This window comes from Podarcis cretensis, assembly GCF_951804945.1.
Source record: "Podarcis cretensis genome assembly, chromosome: 3".
In the NCBI taxonomy this organism is placed as follows: domain Eukaryota; kingdom Metazoa; phylum Chordata; class Lepidosauria; order Squamata; family Lacertidae; genus Podarcis; species Podarcis cretensis.
In genome coordinates, this window is record NC_137172.1 from 48,522,317 (window position 1) to 48,543,371 (window position 21,055).

The following is a 21,055-nucleotide window of genomic DNA, read 5'->3' on the forward strand; positions in this document are numbered from 1 at the left end:
ATTACATTTAGTCATATTTCACATTTGAATGATTTCCAGCCTCATATTTATGGACCATGGCAGAGGGATGTCCATTCATGCTTAAGCTGCACACATAGAATTTGGTTTAAGAGGACTTCTTTCCATTCCATTTCTGGTAGCAATTTCCAGACTGCAGCTGGTGCACAGATCCCAAACAAGTGACAGAACACTTATATGCAGTGTGTGTGCACACATAAACATCTGTGCACAAATGCAAGAAGGCACAAGCTTCTGACCTGCACACATGTCAAATAAGAAATAAACAACCCTTATATGCTACACAAGTGAAACAGTGGTTGTGTTTACTTGTCACAGTAAACCATACTTAACCATGATATGTGGATAGTTCTCCCCCAGCATATGTGGGAAGATCAAACCGAGAGGCCTGGCTTCATTTTACATCCAAATTGGGTCACCCTCCCCCCACCAGTTAATTCCTAGAATGACCCTGTGAATTAGGTTAAGAGGCTGTGATTGGCCCAGTGAGCCTCATGACTGAGTGGGTATTTGAACCCTGATCTCCTATGTCCTAGTCTGATGCTCTAACCACCACACCACACTGACTTCCTATGGGGAATCTATATAAATTAAGTAAATAAATATGGGGGAAATGTCACGTAGAGAAGGATCTGAAATATTTTATTTGAAGCTTGAATTTGTTTTATTCTGGATTGTTTTATTTGATGTTTTAATATGTTGTAAACCACTCTGAGGGGACGCAGGTGGCGCTGTGGGTTAAAGCCTCAGCGCCTAGGGCTTGCCGATCGAAAGGTCGGCGGTTCAAATCCCTGCGGCGGGGTGCGCTCCCGCTGCTCGGTCCCAGCACCTGCCAACCTAGCAGTTCGAAAGCACCTCCGGGTGCAAGTAGATAAATAGGGACTGCTTACCAGCGGGAAGGTAAACGGCGTTTCCGTGTGCGGCTCTGGCTCTGGCCAGAGCAGCGATGTCACGCTGGCCACGTGACCCGGAAGTGTCTCCGGACAGCGCTGGCCCCTGGCCTCTTAAGTGAGATGGGCGCACAACCCCAGAGTCTGTCAAGACTGGCCTGTACGGGCAGGGGTACCTTTACCTTTACCTTTAAACCACTCTGAGATTTTTTTCTTTAAAATATAAAGTGGTATAGAAATGAAATTAATAATGACAAATTTATTCTATTGTGGCAATTATAACGTAGGTTTAAGGTGCCATTTGGAGATTAGCTTATATATCCAACATGGGTGGGTGCCTTGAGAAGCAGCAGCCTTATATTAAGTCAACAGGGTGCCATTGCAGAAGCTTAAGGGGACTAACGTAACTACTGTAGTGTGAGTACCGGGGGGGGGGGGGAATCCTCCTTTAATACCAACGACTAGAAAATACTGGTCCAACAAAGTAAACTGGCCATGTCGTAGCAGGAAAATGTGGAAGCTTTCTTCACTCATTTTGAATTTTCAAACTATTCCACCATTGCTTATTCTACGTGTTGCAACAGGATATTTTGAGAATAAGTAATCCCCCCTCTCTTTTCCACTTGAAAAGCAATGGGATCCTTCATTATGAGCTTTCAGGATGTGGCACGAACCCCACACCCCAAGCAACACTGATCCTCACAATCCACATTAATAATAATAATCGGTAGCAGCAGTAGTTTATTATTTGAACCCCACCCATCTGACATGGTACACAAGGACAGGTAAAGACAATGAAACACTTTTTTTTTTGGCAGTTCTGCACACTTACCGCCCTTCAAATTATGACATTAAACACCTCAGGCACCTGGAAACAATAATAAGCTATTGGTGAAGTAAGACTGCTTCCTCCCAGATTTAACAAAATGGCACCAAACAACAACAGTCCACAGATTTGAGCAGCATTACTATTTTAGATTTTCAGTATTTACAAGACAGGTAGTGTATATAAGCAATAGCCCTAGTCTAAATATAACTCCTAAAACAAACAAACAAATGCTTTTGTTGTTTTTATAATCAACAATGCTGAAACCAAAATTTCAGAAGAAAAATGTCACCCAGACCCTTTTTCTTGTAAGAGGCTGCTCAGGTTTTCTAAGAATGCAGACACAGCTGAAAACTGAACAGCTTGTGCATCTACAATGGTGTTGCGGCAACAGAAAAGAAACTTCATGCAACAGAACTGGATTATCTTGTAACATAGAATAATTGAAAGGCAGATTCTGAATGGGAAAAGAAAAAGTACTGATTTCAAATCCCAGTACAAATGCCTAGAGTCTAACTTTTGCTTTTGAGACTTGACTCTTTTATCCAACTTGACTCAAGAGGTTAGAGCTTCATTGTGGCATTGCCAAACCCAGGTCTTACAGAAAAAATATTTCATTGCCTTCACTTAGAACACCACATTGTTTAAAAACAATGTTTCTCACAGTGCAACAGTGTTCGGGGTTGCAACATTTAAAAATGGAAAGGAAAACGTAACTTGTCTCACTCAGTTTTTAAACTATTTGAACACTGTACTTACTGTTGCTTGACTTGAGGTCTCTGTGAAGGATGGATACTAAGGCTTCTTCATGCAAGTAAAGCATCCCACGAGCTATCTGCACGGCCCAGTTAACCAGTATATGAGGAGGTATCCGACGGCCCCAATGACTCCCACTGGTGGAGGGAGAGGCCCCTGACAGAGCTCTGTTGAGGGGTCCTCCCCTAGCATATTCCATGACCAGGCAGAGGTTGGGCTCCTGCAAACTTACACCATGAAGCTCAATAATGTTGGGATGTTTCAGCATGGAGAACAACTTTGCCTCCTGCCTCACACTCTCTGCCGTGGCCTTGATGTCCTCATCTGGGTCCTGCCGCGCTGCTTTCACCGCCACTTCTTGGCCCTTCCATTTTGCTTTATAAACTTTGCCAAAGCCCCCAACTCCAATGATCTCCTGCAGTTCCAGATGCTGGAAGTTAATCTCTTCTAGAGAACCCAAATGGTCTTCACCACTGACAGGATGCCCATCGCCCATAGCTTGGGCTTGGGCTTCATGCCCAGACTTTTCCAGCAATCCCAGCGGGGGATGTTGGTAGCGTCCCGGCTGGTAGGTCACATAGTTGGCCGGGAAGATACCGAGGCGGTGGCGGATCTTGCCAGCCCACCAGCCGTCATCTCCGGAGACCGCCGCATCTTTGGAGAGAACCTCCACCACTTCCCCTCGCCGCAGGCTCAGCTCATCTTCCCCGGAGGCCTCGTAGTCATAGAGCACGGTCCAGAGCGGGCAGGAGGTACGGCCGGTGGTCCCCGAGGTCCCTTCAGCTGCTCCCTCGGAGCTCACCAAGGCCATGGTCAAGGCGGGGGCACAGATCTCATCCACTTTGGCCTCAGCATTGGGAACAGTCAGGGAAGCCTCTGGAAGAAGACCATCCCCCTCAACGCTTCAACTGGGCAGGAATGTGATGGCAGAGGAAGTGGAGCAAGCAGAGGCATTGGAAGACCAAGGGCAGGAAGTTGGAGTGTGGAGGGGGGCAGAGGATTGGAGGAGGGAGGGGAGTCAGGGCAAGGCTCATCAGGAGGAGAAAATGAATGAAAGAACGAGGTGGGGAGTGGGAGGTTCTCTCAGTCCAGGAAGCCTAAGCTAGGAGGCTGTGGGGGCTCAGCGGAAGGCGCCCAGCAAGGGAGGAAGTGGAAAGGTCTCGGGTCCACAGACTGGGGACGGGAAGCAGAGAGGTTCGGGGACAACGTAGGCCGGAAGAAGGGAAGAGAAAGAGCGAAAAGGCTTGACCGGAAGGGCAAAAGGCGAGCGCCCTCCGGGGTCTCCCAGGGAAGGCAGGAGGGGCCAGGTGAGGAGAAGGAAGGCAAAGGGGCGCGCGGGGCGGCGGCTGAAGCAACAGGTAAAGCGGCCCGCCTCCGGCAGCGAAGGCGGGAAAGCGAGGTCCGGGGGGGGGGCGAGCGGCGTGGCCCCCTCTGCTCAAAGCAGCAACGCCGAGAGAGGCGGGCGAGGGCGCGCGACACGGAGCGGCGAGAGAGCAACTTTCCCAGCCAACCTCCTTCTCCGACAGCGGCTGCTCCCGAAAAAAAAAGAAAGAAAGAAACCTCTTGGCTGGCCCCCGATTGGCTGGCCCCAGCCACGTGACGCAGGGGCCAGGTTCTGGGCGCAGGTCGGAGAGCCGAGCCGGGCAGGTGCCTGGGGCTGCTTTTGCCCTTCGCCCGGCGCAGGAGCGGAGGGAGCGAGCGGCGCGCGCGACAGAGACCAAGCTGCCTCTTCGGGAGAGGAAGGGGCGCCAGGAGGGCGGGGGGGGGGCGATGGAACCAGAGCGCCGGCATCAAGGCTCGCTCTTCGCCTGAAACCCGGAAGGCTGGACCTCCAATGGATGGGGGCTGTTGAGCAGGGGCTCCCCTCGGGTGCGCGCGCGCAGGAGACGGAGAAATGGGATGGGATGGGGGGGGGGGCGCAGCAGCAGGAAACTCCTGTAAACCTGTTTCATAGACTCACAGAATTGTAGAGTTGGAAGGGACCCCGAGGGTCATCTAGTCCAACCCCGTGTAATGCAAGAATGTTTTGCCCAGCGTGGGGCTTGAACCCACCCACGACACTCAGATAAAGGAGTTGCCCGCTCTACCGACTAAGCTATCCTGTTCTGAGGAACTTTGGGGTGAAATGGATGCTCACTTTCACCCGCAAAGCCCCACTTTGCCTCCTGCCTCGACTGGAATCCTGTACTTCCTCCCTCTCCAGACTAGGACGAGGCATCATAATACGTGGTAGCTTGTTTTCAACAGCCTTGCACATGACAGGGGTCAGGATCTCTCCTATGTTGTTCTGCTGTTCAGAGAGAGATGGGGTGTGTGTTTGTATATACTTTTAAAGCACGTTCAAAGCACATTACTTCCCTCAAACGAATACTGGGCAATGTAGTTTATCTCCCACTAAGGTACAATCCACAGCAATCCTGAACAAACTACAGTGCTCAGAAAGAGAAAGAATATGCTAGAGCACTTCGTAAACTATAATATCCCAGGGGCATGGGCACTTGAATTGCTTTGGCCCAATTCCTGTAAGCTGCCCATGTTTTGAGACCACTTTATACCCAGACACAATTCTAGGCAGAGCATGTTAGGCAGCACAGTCTTTGGTGGCAAGAATGCCTGATTTGAAACAGAGTAAAGTAAAGTTTCTCAATAGTTTTTCAAAAGTTTCAGCAGAAGACGTCTCAAAAGCCTCAAAAGGACAGTGTCTCTGGAATGATGCTGCTGTTTCATAATACAGTGGTACCTCGGGTTACAGACACTTCGGGTTACATACGCTTCAGGTTACAGACTCTGCTAACCCAGAAATAGTACCTTGGGTTAAGAACTTTGCTTCAGGATAAGAACAGAAATCGCACGGCGGTGGCAGCAGGATGCCCCATTAGCTAAAGTGATACCTCAGCTGGAAATAAGATACAAGGCATACAACCGATGAATGATAACAAAACTGAGCTACCTGCATACACATTGTAAAATAAAGCAGAATATACAAAACAGAATAAATAAAGGTACATACCCAATATTTTCCAACATAATATATACCGGTAAGTAAGATTCATGATAAGGATCTGTGCTCACTAGATAGTGTAGTTGCTGATACTTGCTACACAATTGCAGAGGACTTATGAAGTAAGCCTGGAGATGCTGGGAATTGAGCATTCCACTAATGAACCTGGAATGAAGATCAGGAAGTGGAACCACTGTCTATCTCATCTGATACTTTCTTTACCTCCTTCCCAACAATCCCTGTTTATAGCCTGAGAAAATATTTGGAATTGTTGCGTTCAGTGGGGCTTGTTGGCATCAGTCTGTCTTGAGAGACAATGGAGTATGCCTCTGGGGGTGAACTGCTGCGATAACAGCACCGAAGTGACCTCTCTGGGACGCAAGCCTGCAGGAGTTGCCGGAAGGAGGCATACAAGGTGCCATTGAATCGTCTTAGGGACTCCACTCTGGATCTGTGTATTGTTTACTCCTAGGAAAATGTGTGTAAGACACTTATTAGGTCACTTATTGAGGTTACATTCTTCCTTGCCCAGGCCTTCATCCATTAAACAATCTATGGCCTTTTTAAAGTAGGGGGGACTTCTATTATGATGTTTTTCTGTGGTTGTTTTATTGCTTTTTATTATTATGCTATGTAAATTAATGTTTTTAATGTTGTACATCTCCCTGGGATCTTGGGATAGATTATTGATTAAATAATAATAATAATATCAGATATTTCAAATATATGTCTAGTCAGAAGTAAGTCCTATTGACTTTTTATTGCCAAGTAAGTGAGCATAAGATTGCAGCCTTAATGACGCTTCCAGGCCACTGTTGTATGTGCAAGATTTGGGGGTGCTTTGAAAAAAATATTGAATAGTAATGCCACTTTTAGGGGTGATAGCTAGAAGGAACTATAGAACCATAGCATTGTTTTCAAGGAAAAAGGAAGATGTTAGGAACCTCCAGGGAAACTTCCTCGGCTTGGCAGCGTTTATTTATTATTTGCATTTGCCAGTCACATAATAATAAAAAGATTTACTAAGCAACATACAATGACAGTGTAAAACAAGTTTAAAAACACAACAAATATAATAAAGCCAACCCAGCAACCATTCAGCAATAAAACCCAAGTCAGCATAAAATAAACATATGTCAGCCACTGACAGCCAGTTCAATTAACCCATCAAGAGAGCAAACGCTAAAAATGAACCACTTGCCATCGGTCTGCAGAGACTAAAATAAATTATGTATTCTCTGGAGTCCAATTCATGTAGGAGGAGCATGTTGGCAGGAAATTCTGCCAGCCACAGAGAAAATGTTAAATGCTGCCAGGTACAATTATCTTTTGAGTTCATTGAGACATTATTATCTTGAGGTTTCTTGTTAAGCTGCTTAGTACAGAAGAGCCTTGTCCTGGCCTCCAGAGTAATGCTAATAGGGAGCTGGTTGAAACTGAATGGATGCTTGAGGAGGGTGAATTAAAGCCAAAGAAGCTGCAATTCTGCTTGAACAGCAGTTCTGCTTTCAAAATGAAACCATCTAGAATTATGACGTTCCTGCCGTCATGAATGTGGGCTTATATATATTGTATGCCTAGAGCTGTGTTCAAATTGGTCCAGTAACAGTCCACTTGCAAACAAAATGTGCAGGGCTCATTGTCCCTCAGCCCTCAAATTATCTAGTATATTTGATTCCTTCACTCCTTCAACTGTCAGGTTGCAAAAGGGAAGGAGAGAGATGCCATTCCATCTGCTGGGCTGGGAGATAAACTCCATTTGTCCCCTTCCTTGAACTGTTTTTTTGTTTAGGATTGTAAGAGGTGGGTTTTAGCACCTCTTGAGAATTTATCCGAGGTGAATTTGACTTGTGTGCATGATCGTTTGGTCAGAAGTGGCTGTGTGAAATTTCAAACTTGCTGTCACACACTGTAAATGGGCTGGGAGTTTACATGGGCTGCCATTCCTCCCCTCTTTTTATTTCTGATGTAGTGAAATACAAAACTATTTTATTTGTGATCTCTGGTAATGTAAAAAATCCATCCATGTCAGTCCACACAATGGGCAGATCCTTTTTATTTCAGCAGAGGAAGATAAGCTAAAGTGATGAAAAGTGATCAAACGTTCACTATTAAATAATATTTTAGATGTATTGCTTGAAAATGTCTAGGCTGAATCTTGCAAAGTCTATGGACATTGAAAGACTGTATTTCCATATATACTCTCATGTAATCATTGTAGTATAATATATTACACGTTGTAACAGGCATTCACTACAACTAGGGCTAAGTAAAGGAGCAGAGGCTTGGGCAGGAGAGAGGAGAGGAGGGCATAAGTGTGTGTCTGTGGTGGGGGGGGGGTGGCAAGGGGCAGATATAGGCCATTCCAAGACCTAGGAGAGAGGTAGGATAAGGTCCATGGAGAAAGTGGGAAGGTGAAGCAGTCACACTGTTGATGGGACAAAGGGAAAGAATTACTGTGAAGATGAAAAGCTAACAAGGGAAAATGTCTTGACAATAAAACTGAGCGTTCCCCAAAAGTCAACACAGCAGTAAAGAAAATAGTTAAATGACTTACATATTCTGAGTTATTTTGAAAGCAGTGGTAAAAGTTGTGTGTCAAAATACATAAGCGGGAGAAGCAATAAAATAGAATTTCTATCTTCCTTTCAAAACTGTTTTTGCAGGTACTGTATATAGAAAAGTTCTCCTATCGCACCCCCTAGTGGATATATTGTGAAGCACATAAAGCTTTCTCGGGCTGGAATGCTCACGTCTGCTTTGCACTGCGTCCACAGTACACATTCAGCGCAACCTTGAGATGCTTAATAGGAAGCATCACACAGAGGCAAACTTGCATTCTAAATAATATTTATCTTTTTATTTGTATAGATTCGTAAACGTATTTAGCAGAAAGAGGCCACCCATCTCCTACTTCCGGGTCCCCAGATTCCACTGGACTTACAACCACCCACCATTCCCGGTCAGCAATGATCAGGGACGGCAGCGCTTGCAATTCAGCCCCATCTGAAGTTAGGGCAAAGCTACCGATCCTCATTGGGAAGAGGCGGGGGAAAGACTGCGCTGGGAATGGAGGGGTGAACGACATCGGTTGCACCCTGGAAACTCAACTGGGGAAGAACCGAAGGAGGGAAGGGCAGCGTGGCGCCCAAGAATCCTGGGAGCTGTAGTTCGCCCTCACGGAGCTCCTCTTCCCAGACCCCTTAGCAAACTACAGTCCAGGGGTCTGGTGTGAAATCTTCCCAAGCGGAGAGATGGGGAGTCCAGCCATGGAGAGGCGATGAGCGGCCGGAGGGCAGGACGCCGAGGAGAAAGGCAGAGGAGAAAACGGGCAGAAAGGAGCTGCGCGCCCAGCGTGGGAATCCCTCGCGCGTCTGAGCGGCCACGTCCTGCGAAAGGCGTGGTGGGCGGAGCTTCCCATCTCAGGGAGCGCTGGCACGGAGGGCGCCGCGGAGCATGATGGGAAAATCCTTCTAGCATCCGGCATGGAGGTCCTGGCGGCCGGCTCCAGGCATCACCTCGGCGGCGGTGGCGGCCGGGACCAGCACCGACCAGGAGAGTGAGGCGGCGGCGGCGGCGGCGGCTGCCAGGTTCGGCCATGGTGTCCCAAGCCGTGCAGCTGCTCCGGCAGGGCGTGTGGGCGGCGCTCACCGGAGGCTGGTACCACGATCCGGAGCAGAGCAAGTTCACCAACAGCTGCCACCTCTATTTGTGGCTTTTCCTGCTCCTGCTGCCGATGGCGATGCACCTGGTGAGGAGGGAGCCGGCGGGGAGGGAGAGGCCCAGAGCCCCGGGGACAACGACCCGAGCCAGGTTCTGTGCGGGCAAGGCGGCCCCGCAGCTCCCTTCCTGCGCCCGGGATGAGGGCCCGGAGAAAGCAGGGCTTCGGCTCAAGCCCGGGAAGTCCCGGTGATCAGGTGGAGGCAGCACGGCATGGGGGAGAGAGAGAAGGATTATGGGGATTCAGAAGGTGTCCTATGAGAAAACTCTAGTGATGATCCTTCTCCCAGCTGGTGCTACAATAAAACTATGATTATGTGCATTCTAACAATATGCCAGTAAAATATTCATCCACTATGCTCCTATATTTCCCAAGGCTTATTCTCTCTTTTGATTTTGTTCTGCTATCGAGTATGTCGGGTGTGGGAACCTTTGGGTTGCTGGACTGCAACTCTCATAATCCCTGGACATCAGTTTTGCTTGCTGGGGCTGATGGGAGTTGTAGTTCAGCAATGTCTTGTTAGCCAAAGCTTCCCCAGCCCTGGACTAAGTGCTGAGTGGCTCTTTGGATCCTGACCAAAGTATCTGCAATTGTTGTATCTCTTGCCAGTCTGAAGAAATTATATATATATATATATATATATATATATATATGGAGCATTCTAACACCCACACATCCCTGCAAGTAAGCCGATTTTTGTTGTTGTTTAGTCATTTAGTCGTGACCCCATGGACCAGAGCATGCCAGGCACTCCTGTCTTCCACTGCCTCCCGCAGTTTGGTCAGACTCATGTTTGTAGCTTTGAGAACACTGTCCAACCATCTCGTCCTCTGTCATCCCCTTCTTCTTGTGCCCTCAATCTTTCCCAACATCAGGGTCTTTTCCAGGGAGTCCTCTCTTCTCATGAGGTGGCCAAAGTACTGGAGCCTCAGCTTCAGGATCTGTCCTTCCAGTGAGCACTCAGGGCTGATTTCTTTAAGAATGGATGCGTTTGATCTTCTTGCAGTCCATTGGACTCTCAAAAGTCTCCTCCAGCACTATAATTCAAAAGCATCAATTCTTCGGCGATCCGCCTTCTTGATGGTCCAGCTCTCACTTCCATACATCACTACTGGGCAAACCATGGCTTTAACTATACAGACCTTAAGCCGATTTAGGTAGTGGTTAAGAAAATGAGCTAAGAGGTTCCTGCTCCGTGTCTCATATCAGCCACTGAATGGTCTTAGGCAAAGTAAAATCTCATCAGCCTCATTGCTCCTCCTACATCTGTAACATGAAAATGATTAGCAATGTTACTATACCTTACAACAGGGGTATCATATGTCATAACTGCTCCAGATGCTATTGGGACTCCAAGTCCTATCAGTCCCAGCCAGAATGGCCAGTGGCCAGTGATGATGGGAGTTGGAGTCCAACATCATCTGGAAGGCCACAGGTTATCCACCACTGCCTTACAGGGTTGTTGTAAAAATTACATTTCAAGCACTTAGGAAAAGCCCCATGTAAATGCCAATAGTATTGTATAATTGTTAGGAGAACATTAGCAGGGTTATCAATAATCAGTCTTGTTACAAATTTAAATTGTCACACTGCAAGTAAATGAAATCTACTGGCAAACCAATGGATCAGTTGCATTAACTCTTCGTTATTCTTATGTTTAGGCATTCCCTCCCAATGCCATCACAGCCTTTGTCTACTGTAGTTCTGTGACTGTGCTTTTCACGATAATCAAAGTGGTCAGTTATCGCCTGCATCTTATGTTTGACAAAGGAGAAGTGATTCAACAAAAGGTCTCATGGAAAGAAGGAAAGCAAAATAAAGAAGGTAGAAGAGATAATGCAGTTCGGCATATGAATCTCAGGCAAGTTTTCTTCCTTACTGTGTAAGGTTATCCTTGGTGCCTTCTGAAATAATGAGGAGGCGTACATGTAGGGAAACAAGCTTGGGCATGCAAATAATCTACTGTGAGCAAATAGGCTTCCTGCCTTTGTCAGAAAATTGTGGATGGTGCCAAGCAGCTGTTTGGGAGAGGGAAGGGAGGTAGATTAATCCCAGCAGAATCACTGATTGACTGCCAATTTTCTGACAGGCTGATTTGCACATATATTTGGAACAGGACTGGTGATGGTCATTGTGAGAAAAAGTCATCCCTGACCTCTTTGTTCTTTATTATTTTTGAATAGCAATAACATTGGGGACAGCTGTGCATTTGAAGAGCTCAAGCGTAATGGTTCAACACCAACCATCCACAGCAGTGTAAAAGTGCAGGCTATACTCTCTCATCACTCTTCAGGAGTCCTGGTTAGTAAAGCTTTTTCTGCAGTGTTGTTCACTCTACATATGCCACTGGGTTTCTCTGACAATCAAAAATGTACTGTGGGTTTTACTGTAAAAATAGTAGCATACCATCTCCTTTGCCTAGCAAAGCAAAATGCATGATGGGATGTCATTGTGTTCCGAGGTTTGCCATCCCTGCAAGCAGCAGCTAGTGAAGTTGGGCAGGGAAATTCAGAGTGCTGTGGTGCCAGGCCATCCGTTTTGTTTTACTGATGTACACATGACAGGGAAGGGGGAATGGTGGGGCTGGTGTATTTGGTGATACCCATATACTGTAGCTCCAATGACATCTGGTTCTGGTCATCATTATCAATGCAGATTTGAAAAGATCCTGTTTTAATTACTGTGTATTAATTGAATTGCATAATTTATTTGTGGGTGTCTATATTTTAATGTTTCGGTGGGTTTATTTTATTCTGTTATTTTAATTCTGGATGTCTATATTAATGCTGATGTAGTAGCCTTCCAAGTGGTTTACAAGTATAGAACCCTATGTTAGCATTAAGCAGTATATGAAATAATAATAATAATCATTCAGTGGCCAAAAATGCTAAAGAAGGAGAAGGAAATTTAAAGATTCAGAATTCTTTTGTTCTCTCCCCTTGTCCCAAGATGTGATCAATGCTGAGTACTGTGATAGTGATAATGACTGTTAGTGAATGGGAGGAGAGGAAGGGGTCCTTTGGGGTGAGTCCCAGTGGCGTAGCGTGGGGGGTGCAGGGGGGGCCTGCCGCACCGGGCGCAACATCTGGGGGGGGGTGCGCTCGCCGCCTCTGGAGTCGCCGAAGAGCTTCAGGCGCAGGCTGTAGCAGAGCCCCATGTCTCGCAGAACCGACGAGCTGTGCGCGCGTCCGGGCTGAAGGCGTCCGGCAGGCAGCGGCTCTCAGCGCTCTTCGTGGTCCCCGCGTGTCAGGGCCGCGGAGGGCGCGCCAGGCAGCCCCTCCTCACAGCCCCGCCGCCGCCGCCGCTGCCGCTGCACCTGCTGGGCCATGTTGCATTTTCCTCGCCTCTCTGCCCTCCTCCTCCTCCGGGCAAGCGGCGTCATTTGGGTGGCAGCGCCAGCGGCAACTCGCCTCAGATCACCTGACACGGACCCGCCGCCGCCGTGGCTACCTTACTGTAAATACCCCAGCCCAGGCAGCAGCAAGTAGAAGCTGGCAGCGGCGGCAGGTTAGGGGTTAGGGGCGCAAATTACTTGCCCTGCCCCGGGTTAGGGGGCGCAAATTACTTGCCTTGCCCCGGGTGCTGACAACCCATGCTACGCCGCTGGTGAGTCCAGCACCTTCTTCCCTCTTCTGGGGCTCTAACAGGTCCACTTGCTTAGTTGCAGAAGACAATAGGGAAGCTTTTTTAGTGTGCACAACTCTATGTGAAGCAGACCCACTAGAATGTGGCAATAAAAAAAATATGAGGTGAGGTTTTACCCATTAAACCAGTGTGGGAACATCCCTGGCTACATTTTCCTGTTTTGTACATGTAGATAACACCAATGTTGGCCTAAGAGGGAAGCTGACTCGCATGGGTAGCAATTGTGTAGAGCTTTGAGACGGAGTCATGATTCAGATACATTTCAAATAACATCAACAATATTCTCCAATTTACAGGTCTCAGGTATTCAGTTAGAGTTATTAGTATGTGTTTTTAAGTATTGCTTGCTGACTCTTGACATCTGAAAGGGGAAAAAACTTTCTTAACTTGTGAAATGTACTATGAACAAAATAATTAGTTTCAATACCACCACCACATCTTTCATTGAATGTAGAGTAATCACATGGCTTACCCTGAGACATCTATGAGATGTTGGGTGCAATCCTTGTATTCTGTCTTTATTATTTCTGCCATTGATTTTAAGTGGGATATAGGCTATACTTACTATGATTTGCTAAAGTACTCTGTTTTAAATTATGCACATTTTAAATATAACATGGATCACATAATCCATTTGCTTCATTTTTAGGAACTGCCAGCACAAGAAACGATTGAAGATCTGAAAGGTACCTTATAGATAATGTTGGTTACTATTGTTAAAAGTGTTTCACCCCAAAAACTGTACACCTCAGAGTTTAGAGCAGGTTCCTAAAATAAACGGTAGCAGTGAACTTTATATAACTTGTAAACATTTAATATTTATACTTTGTTTAGAGAGCATGTTCATGACCCACTGAAAGCAGTAGGACTTAAAGGCTTAGTTGTGTACTGCCCCATTGATTTTAGTGGGGATTTTCTGGACTGCCTAGCTTGACAGAACTTCATATGTGTTTGTGTCCCTTCTTATTAGGAGTAATGCTTCTGGAAGACCAGCCTGCCCTACCGGTTTCATCTACCTCACCCTGTGTCAAAGCAGATATTCTGTCTGCTTCTATGGCACTTATGTCAAGTTCTACCACATCAGCAATAGTGACGAAGCCAAATGCCATGGAGACATTTATCAGCGCTGCAACCAGTGAAAAGGATGAGAAGGTGCAGCTTTCTAGTTATAGTGCAGTGGAGGATACGCCTCTTGATAAAGGTGTGGTTAAGAAATTGCCAAATCTTTCCTTGTCCCAGTATGACATTATAAAAGCTGGCATTTCCTTTGAGTCTTGGAGCACTGATAATTCAGTCATCATTTCTGAGCATCTAAGCAACCCAAAGTGTTTCCGGAGAGAAAAAGTGCTGGATGCGTCTGCTCAAGACATCACTACCACTAGTTGCCTGCAGTGTAATACCGTGGCAGCCAAGGGAGTGGATGGACCTCTGGAAAGTTCCTACCTTGATGACATGAAGGTTCACCTTGATGATTCGGAGAGTGAGGTAGCTGTTGCTCTCATTGACAATTCTCTCTCTGGAGATCCGCTTACACTACACGAACCGATTAAAATTGTGATCACCATGAGTAGCACCCAAAACTCAACCACCGACCTGGATGGCTCGCGCCATTTGCAAGTTTTGGGGGCTGAAATCGGATCCAGCTCGGATCCAGAATCTGGTGTTGTCATGGCAGACCAGCACAGTAAGCAAAGCAGCGAAATGATGAGAATCCCCGTCATCACCTTTGAACTGTCTGATGACAGCGGAGGCCAGGCTTATCAAGAAGCGAGCGAAAGTTTGAGAACGCCAGACAATTTAAACGTAGATGCCTCATCCAACCAGTGTTCGGGCTATGAATCTGGCGAACAGGACAATAATGCAAAAGAGGATGGTGACAACCCAACAGATAATCACGAAGAAGTAAGCACTTGCCCGGAGAATGCCTCTGAGAACGTAGAAGTCCTTACTTTACATTCCAAAGAAGGGCAGCAGAATTTGGGCGTACCCTCTTACAAAACGGCTCATGAGAAAAGGCATGCTCGCGTGCTCAGTGTGGACAGCGGGACCGATGTTTTTTTAAGTAAGAATTCCTCAGAGACAGTCAGTGATAAAGAGAAGCTGTTGCCAACCTCTAAATCTGACCTGGAAGCTAAAGAAGGACAGATGCCAAATGAATCTAATTTCTTGGAATTCGTCTCGCTGCTGGAATCCATTAACACCTCAAAGGCAACTGCGTCTGATGGCAAACCAGAGACTGCAAAAGATAAGCGGATAACTGGAGGTATGCTGCATGCTTTCAGAATTATGAGCCATCTCTGCACTTAAGGCATTTCTGAGCACTTGCATTAAGAGCAACTTGCCAGTCAAGGGATGGTAGCAGATAGCAATATATAGTCCAGAATATAAAGTGTGGTGCTTTTTAAAGCTGAAAATGGAGTACCATATGCTGTTGTGTGCCGTACAGAAGATTCTTAAACCACATACGAATGAGTTACACACAGAAATCCTCAGTTTGTGTAACTGATGTTTTCATTGCATGTTATTATTTGTGTTGGCTATTTTACAGTTATATGTAAACTCTTTTGAGGTCCCCTGTGGTGGAAATAGATGTACAAAATCTCTGAAACACTACATGAAATAGACAGTGCAATCCTGTGCTGCTTTGTCCAGCCACAGCCAGAGAGGTGTGTTAGCTAGTACCTTGGATTAGCTCCTATACCACAGTGTCTCCTTGTACTGGAACTTGTGCTGTGCTTGCTCTGAAGTCAGCTCCACTAAGCCCTGTTCTGAATAAATATGCTTACACTTATGGTGTAAGTGAGATTCCAAAAGCAAAAAAATGAGGGGGGTGTTTATTTATGTTAGCATTGCCTGCAGGTTCTAGTCATGGGTCATTTTGTCACTGACGGTGGCGTAGCGTGGGGGGTGCAGGGGGGGCCGGCCGCACCGGGCGCAACATCTGGGGGTTAGGGTTAGGGGGCGCAAATCCACGGGTTAGGGGGCGCAAATTACTTGCCTTGCCCTGGGTGCTGACAACCCACGCTGCCCCACTGGTCACTGACACAAATTCATGGAAGCATAAAGGAAAAGATGGAAGGTAATTTCAAACCCTTATATTATTATTTTTATTACTTTTACATCACTACCTATGTACAAGGTGCTATATAGAAGTTTATAAGCCAGGATTGGGGGACATTTTTTTTCTCTTTCAAAAGCCATGTTACTTTTCTCTTTCCCAACTGTTTTTCTCCCTCCTTCCCATTCACATGAAACTAATCTGAGGGTCACAGGTAACTCACCTGACATAAACAGATCCTTGCCCAAACCTGTTCTGAATACTATATGACTTTGAAAAATTGTCTGCCAGACTGTAGTTGTTTTCATCGTTTGGGTGTCTCACTCCTCATCAAAAATACTCTTGCTCTCTCAAAAAGAGAAAGCATGAAAACAACACATTTCCAGTGTCTTGTATAAGTAGCCTTTCTATTTTTTAGATGGCTGCACAACAGAGAAAAAGGAAGAAACTCCAGAAATGGATAAAAACAGTGCACATGGATCTTCAAAGCAGGATAAGCCAGAGATGCAAACTCAAGACTCTGGTAGTATTAATCCAACTGTCCCAGAGCCTATCAAGTTCACTGCTCAGTAAGAAGTTTCTTCTCCTCATTGACTGTGTCTGAAATGATTCATATCAGTTGCTTACAGTGAGAATAATTAATTTCAGTGTCTCTATTTTGCTTTTGTGCCTAGTTACCAGAGCACCAGGCTCCTCATTGACTGTGTCTGAAATGATTCATATTGGTTGCTTACAGTGAGAATAATTAATTTCAGTGTCTCTGTTTTGCTTTTGTGCCTAGTTACCAGAGCACCAGGCAAAGGCAGATCATTTACCGGGTTACTTCGCAGCAAGATAGTTCCCTCTTGCAAGTCATAAGTGGGCCTGAGGCTTCTATGCAAGAAGAGATGTCTGTGGATGCAATGCATGTCTTCATAGATGAAAATGGTAAGCTCCGTAGAGAACTTAGGAGAAAGGGAGAGGTATCTATGAATAAGGTTGCTTTATTTTTTTACAAAATGCATTCAATATTTATTGGATTGTAGGATGGTTATATAAGTACCTGGGCATGAGATCCACAGCCTTGTATGCAGAAGGAGTTCATACTCTGGGTGGATCGCTTAGATCACTGTATTCATATACTCCAAACATACACACAGACTCACCAAGCCAAGTGGATTCTAGAACTTGGGTCTTGTCCACACTGGAGTTTCCCAAAAGGGAACACCTACTGGTATGAATGGGGTCACGAAGAGTCGGACACGACTAAACGACTAAACAACTGGTATGAATGGGAAGGACAGAAGTCGTTTCTCATATGCTAATTAAATGCAGGCAGGTGTGGGCTAATACATTCTAATTCAAATTGGGGTAAGGGAAGGAATTAACAGCTGAATAATGCTAAAATGTTGACAAACGGTCACTGCAAGTAGATTCAAGAGCTTTGTTGACTTTGGTGGTTCCCCGGCCAAAGTCTAGATGATTTGTGGAGTAGCTGATTGAATAGAGCATCGAAGCATCACCCCTGCTTCTTCACCACAGCAGACTTCCCCTTCCTTTTTCTCAGAACCTATAGTGTCTATTGGAGTGGACAGAAGGTAGATCAGGATCTTCTGGTAGATCTCTGGATTTGAAGTAGACAAGCAAAGATTTCTGTTTAATAATAACAACCACAAAATTACTTTCCTCCATCCTCCTCAATAATACTGCTAAAATGGGGGAAATGAAGTGGGGAAGGATTGTGACCTCCATTTTGTTTTGGTCCTCAAAACAAATTCTGGGAATAATTTATTGGATGTGTATATCTTTTTCACCTGGCTCTGGTTAATGGATCTTAGTAAAGAAGTAGATTCCACAAGCCTGAAATCTGCCCCCCCCCCATATAAATAAAATGTGAGGAAGCTGAGTAGTGGGCAGCTGTGGTATGACTTGCATCAAAGCATGCTTGCAGCCCAGAGTGTTTAAAAGACTCTGCTGCAGCCGTGGGTCATTTTAATGAAATTCCACCTTAAAGGAGTGTACAGGTCACTGGCAAAGATACCTTAGGGCAAGATCGGTGCTTCCAGCAGGAGGATTGAGCCACATATTCCCTTCCAGTTCTCTTATTTTACAGTCTTAAAATTCAGTGTGTGAACAAATAATTACACCACTAAACTGACGGTGGCTTCTTCTTTTTTTAAAGGAGAAATTAGATCCTGTTACTTAAAGGCTGGCAGTCAAAAAGAAGGAAATATGCAAAATCCAGCACCCAACTATGATTGTATTTCTCATGCTCAGTAAGTAAACTCTTCTATTAGAATGTATTAAGCTGTTCCTTTTCACATTCCCATGGGTTGTGAAAGAATTATGCAGTGAACAAAAAGGCAAAATGAGTACTTGAATCTGCTTTTTAAACTCATAGCATTTTACCCCATATTTTTATGGTATTTTATGATTAATTGTGCTTGCATATATTGCTGTGCAGGGCCTTGACGTTTTATATGAGTGGGAGGTTTATACAAATTATTATAAATAAATGATTAAATAAATAAATAAAAAGAAAAATGCCCTCAGGGCAATTTATGAAGACCTTAATAAAAGATAGTTCATGTTCTCAAGGTTATAATCTAAAAGACATTGAACAGAAGGGAAAGGGTTTGGGAGAAAGAAGGAGAAAAGCAAGCCCAGGCACTGGTTATTTTTTATTTGTGGTACAGTGGTGCCTCTACTTATGAGCACCTCTGGTTATGTATCCTTCGGGATACGCACGTGGCAAACCCGGAAGTATTTTTCTGGGTTTCGCCGCACGCGCATGCACAGAAGCACTCTACCGTGCAGTGCAGAACAGGCATCTCCGGTTGCAAAAACCTTGGGATCCGATCAGAGCTCTGGAACAGATCTCATCTGCAACCGGAGTTACCACTGTATTGTATATATAGGAGGAGTAAAATAAAAACGGGGGGAAAAAACTGCATTTCATGATAAGTTGTATATTCCAGTAGCTGTTCTCAGTTTTGCAGAACTGTATATTGGGAACATAATTTTTAGGAAATGAATGTAGAACATGGGGAGCTGCCTTACACCAAAGCAGGCAATTGGTCTGTCACTCTCAGTACTGTCTATATTGTAGCCTATGTTTCCTGGGAAAATGGATGAATAGTTAAAGCAACTTTAACAAAGTAGACTTAAAACATGACTGTTTAAAGTGGTATGTTTGGATTTTTGAAAACCCCCCCTCAAAGCCCAACAACTTCCCCAAAAGAAGCTCAGCAACTTTCTTTGGGTGATTTCCACCCCCAAAATATGGCAACCCTACAGTGTATTTGGATCCTCAATCATAATAATGTCTCCTCATCAGCACACATGGTATATTCTGTTATATATGTTAAATGCCCTTTCTATTCATATTGACTGAGAGAGGAGGGATGGGTCTTGCAGCATTCAGTGTATGGAGGAATTGCAGGGCAAAAGAACCAGTTTCGTAAGAACGTGAGAAGAGTCTTGCTGGCTCAAACCAAAGGCCTGCTTAGTATAGCTTCCTGTTCTTGCAATGATCAACCAGATGTTTCTTGAAAGCCAAGAAGTAGGACATGGACACAGCAACTCTCTCCCAACTCATGTTCCTCAGCAATTGGTATTCAGAGGCATATTGCCTCTGACTGTGATGAGGTTGTATAGGAAGATTTTCCACCAGCCTTTGCTCTGATACTTGGCTGGAGAAAATAATGCAAATTAGGTGTATGAATTGAACAGCACCAACTTGCGTTTCCATAAATAATTATGCTCCTTCCAGTTCCTCACTCTTTTATTTGTTACTCCCTCTTGATTTTCAGGTGTCATTTACAGTTTGAAAATGATATATTTCAGGGCTATTTCTAGTTCCCTCAGTCTAGACAAAAGACATGTGGCTTCCTTGCTTACTTCCCTGCAGGGCTGGCCTTAGACACATTTGTACCAGGTCACACATAGACTGGGGTTGTGGCCATGCAAGCCCGAGGGAGGAAAAACTACTTTTATGATGGGGCTGTTTAACTTCGCAAAAAAATATATTCTGCTGGCTTTATGTGTATGTCTGCCAGAAGTGAGAAAACTTGAGGCTGCTTTTCTGTCATGTTTGTATTCTGCCTTCCCTTGAAAGCAACTCAGGGTTGTGTAACTGTTATAGGGTGACTATTAAGATGCTGCTGTTATTGTAATTACTACTACATAATGATTTATTTCTATGCTGCCCTTCCTCCCCTGGAGCCTGGAGCAGCCAACAAGATGGAAAAATGCCTTGCATACAGTAATAAACAGCATCCTAAAATACATAGATATATGAAATATTTAAAATCAGAAAAACATAGAAAAGTGATACCAAACTGTTGAAATCCCCACCAACGTTCATGTCTCCATAGGCTAGACAAACAACAAGTATTCACAATAATTGTTAATTTGTGCAAACACACTCATTGGGTAAATCAGATGAAAAGCCATTGTTTAAATTGCAGGGGCAGCACATCCTGTTTTGTCATGTGAAGTGAAACTGCCCTGCCGTGCCGCTGCTGCTACCCCCCCACCTACCTGCTCCTGCTGCCTCCTACTCTGCCGCTGCTGCACATCCTTCCACATCCACCACTAGTGGATCAGTGCCAAATTCAGGCAAGATCTTGCCAACTTTGGGTGAGATCTCATGGGGCAGGCAGGTCACCCACAGGCATGCAGCCTAGGGGGCTTCTGCCTCACCTTGCCTAATGGCTGGGCTGGCTCTGGTGAAATGCTCCCAGGGCAAATAGCAGCTCAAAGTGGATGAGGATTTTCATTTGGATAAAGGGGGTTCTGGTAGAAAAGACTTGTCGATGGTCATAAAAAGTCAGTGTGGTTATAACAGAAGAGGATAGAATGTTGTGCCATTACTTTCACTGCTTTTCAGTCTAACCTACCTCATTTTGTTGTTGTGAGGACAAAATGAGATAATCTCATGCATGCCATCCTGTCTCCTTGGAAAGAGGATGGGGTACAAATGGGAGATAGCTGCAGCCATCTTGCCATTCTGTCTCCTGCTACCACAGCGGCCACATAGATGCATCTGATAATTCACAAGCAGGTCACGATGGACGCAGCTACTCTATGTTGTCGATCGGTGATATCTGATCATCTGCTGGTGCTGCCTCTGACAGTGACAGCAATTGTACTTGAGCTT

The 21,055-nt window shown here is 45.4% G+C and overlaps 2 protein-coding genes across 2 annotated transcripts in view; one reads left to right on the forward strand and one right to left on the reverse strand.

Annotated features, from left to right (window-relative positions):
- Positions 1-4,045, reverse strand: part of MAP3K21 (mitogen-activated protein kinase kinase kinase 21) — a 33,892-nt gene extending 29,847 nt beyond the window's left edge. The window contains exon 1 of the mRNA XM_079971810.1: positions 2,494-4,045. Within this exon, the coding sequence (XP_079827936.1) occupies positions 2,494-3,301 (808 nt within the window). The 5' untranslated portion in view covers positions 3,302-4,045. The remainder of the gene's footprint in view (positions 1-2,493) is intronic.
- A 4,399-nt stretch (positions 4,046-8,444) lies between these two features.
- PCNX2 (pecanex 2) overlaps positions 8,445-21,055 on the forward strand; it is a 119,308-nt gene continuing 106,697 nt past the window's right edge. The window contains exons 1-8 of the mRNA XM_079971845.1: positions 8,445-9,242; positions 10,874-11,073; positions 11,396-11,513; positions 13,507-13,543; positions 13,828-15,120; positions 16,334-16,484; positions 16,697-16,842; positions 18,077-18,170. Of these exons, the coding sequence (XP_079827971.1) occupies positions 9,090-9,242; positions 10,874-11,073; positions 11,396-11,513; positions 13,507-13,543; positions 13,828-15,120; positions 16,334-16,484; positions 16,697-16,842; positions 18,077-18,170 (2,192 nt within the window). The 5' untranslated portion in view covers positions 8,445-9,089. The remainder of the gene's footprint in view (positions 9,243-10,873; positions 11,074-11,395; positions 11,514-13,506; positions 13,544-13,827; positions 15,121-16,333; positions 16,485-16,696; positions 16,843-18,076; positions 18,171-21,055) is intronic.